A 2082-nucleotide genomic window follows, 5' to 3' on the forward strand; every position below is an offset into this window, starting at 1 on the left:
GGGGGCGGCGGGGGGCCGCGGCGGGGAGGCGCCCCGTGACGCCCCGCCGCCCCCCGCAGACCCCGGCTGGGCCTCCATCAACCGCGGCGTGCTCATCTGCGACGAGTGCTGCAGCGTGCACCGCAGCCTGGGCCGCCACATCTCCATCGTCAAGCACCTGCGCCACAGCCCCTGGCCCGCCACGCTGCTCCAGGTGGGTGCCGCGACCCCCCCCGCCACCGCCGGGACCCCCCGCCACGCGCTCACCCTGCCCTGCCTCCCCCTCCCCAGATGGTGCACACCTTGGCCAGCAACGGGGCCAACTCCATCTGGGAGCACTCGCTGCTGGACCCGGCGCAGGTGCAGAGCGGGCGCCGCAAGGCCAACCCCCAGGACAAAGTGCAGTAAGTGCCGGCCGCGCCACGCCGTGCCGTGCCGTGCCGTGCCGCGGGGAGGGGGCCGCGCCGCCCCCCCGCCCCTCACCCCCACCGCCTCCTCCCCAGCCCCACCAAGTCGGAGTTCATCCGCGCCAAGTACCAGATGCTGGCGTTCGTGCACAAGCTGCCCTGCCGGGACGACGACGGAGTCACCGCCAAGGACCTCAGCAAGGTGGGACGGGGGCACGGCCCTGGCGCGGTGGGGGGCACCGTGGCCCACCCGGCGGGACCCCCCCCTCATCCACACCTGCCCTCTGCAGCAATTGCACTCGAGCGTGCGGACGGGCAACCTGGAGACCTGCCTTCGCCTGCTCTCGCTGGGCGCCCAGGCCAACTTCTTCCACCCGGTGAGAGCCCCGGGCGGCACCCGTTTGCCTGGGGATGGGGGGGCTCGGAGACCCCCCAGCGCGCGCCCCGTGCCGTGCCACGGGGAGAGGGTGCGGCGGCCGGCGCCCCGCTGAGCCTCGCCGCGCCGCGCTGCGCCGTGCCGTGCTGCAGGAGAAGGGCACCACGCCGCTGCACGTGGCCGCCAAGGCCGGCCAGATCCTGCAAGCGGAGCTGCTGGTGGTCTACGGCGCCGACCCCGGGGCGCCCGACGTCAACGGCCGGACCCCCATCGACTACGCCAGGTGAGGGGGCGCGGGGCCTGGGGGGGCGCCCGCCCGCGCCCCGGAGCCGCACTTCACCCCTGCCCATGCCCTCGCAGGCAGGCGGCCCAGCACGAGCTGGCCGAGCGGCTGGTGGAGTGCCAGTACGAGCTGACGGACCGGCTGGCCTTCTACCTCTGCGGGAGGAAGCCGGGTGAGTGCCGGGCCAGGCGCCGCCGCCTGCGCCCCCCTCCCTGCCTCCCTCCTGCCCGCGGCGTGCTGGGGGGCCAGGCTGGGCCGGGGGGGCCGCTCTCACCGGCGCCGTTGTGTTTGCGCAGACCACAAGAACGGGCACTACATCATCCCGCAGATGGCAGACAGGTGAGCGCCCGCCGCCGGCGCCCGGCCGCCCCGCTCCAGCGATTTGGGGACCCCGGTCGCCTGCCCGCGACCGGCACCGCAGCACCCCCGGCCCTGGGCTGCAGCCCCCGAGGGGGGTCGGGGTGGCGGGTTTGGGGTGGGGGGGTGGGGGGGGTCGTGCGTGCGCGTTTAACGTCCTCCTCTATCCTGTTCTTCCCTCCGCTGCCTTCTCCGGAGCGCAGGGTGCGCCCAAAGTGCATGGCACAGAGGTATAGTCCGCTCGGCTCCGGGCACCGGGGCCGCCCCGGACCGCCGGGACGGGGCCACGGGGAGGGGGGTCCCCCGCGCCACCCTGCGCCCGCCGCTCCGGACCCTCTCCCCCTTCCACAGCGCGTCCGGGGAGCCTTTGGGAGAGCGGCAGGCCGGGAATGACGCCGGCTTCGTGTCTCTTCCCCCCCGCCTCTCCCTCCGCCCCGGCAGCCTGGACCTGTCCGAGCTGGCGAAGGCGGCGAAGAAGAAGCTGCAGGCGGTGAGTGGGGCCGAGGGGGGGGTGGAGGGGGGCGGCCGGCAGCCCCCCCCGGCGCCCCGCTGCTGACGCCCCTTCTCGCCGCAGCTCAGCAACCGGCTCTTCGAGGAGCTCGCCATGGACGTGTACGACGAGGTGGACCGCCGCGAGAACGACGCGGGTGAGCCGGGGGGGCCCCATGGGGTGCACCGCC

General features: G+C 75.6%; 1 protein-coding gene across 1 annotated transcript in view; it reads left to right on the forward strand.

The window, feature by feature from the left end:
- Window positions 1-2082, forward strand: part of GIT1 (GIT ArfGAP 1) — a 9650-nt gene that overhangs the window by 3867 nt on the left and 3701 nt on the right. The window contains exons 2-11 of the mRNA XM_026055311.1: window positions 29-193; window positions 271-383; window positions 483-588; window positions 677-763; window positions 915-1045; window positions 1123-1217; window positions 1342-1384; window positions 1606-1632; window positions 1844-1892; window positions 1977-2045. Coding sequence (XP_025911096.1) covers window positions 29-193; window positions 271-383; window positions 483-588; window positions 677-763; window positions 915-1045; window positions 1123-1217; window positions 1342-1384; window positions 1606-1632; window positions 1844-1892; window positions 1977-2045 — 885 coding nt within the window. The remainder of the gene's footprint in view (window positions 1-28; window positions 194-270; window positions 384-482; window positions 589-676; window positions 764-914; window positions 1046-1122; window positions 1218-1341; window positions 1385-1605; window positions 1633-1843; window positions 1893-1976; window positions 2046-2082) is intronic.

Source organism: Apteryx rowi, unplaced genomic scaffold, assembly GCF_003343035.1.
Source record: "Apteryx rowi isolate R43461 unplaced genomic scaffold, aptRow1 scaffold_99, whole genome shotgun sequence".
Lineage (NCBI taxonomy): Eukaryota > Metazoa > Chordata > Aves > Apterygiformes > Apterygidae > Apteryx > Apteryx rowi.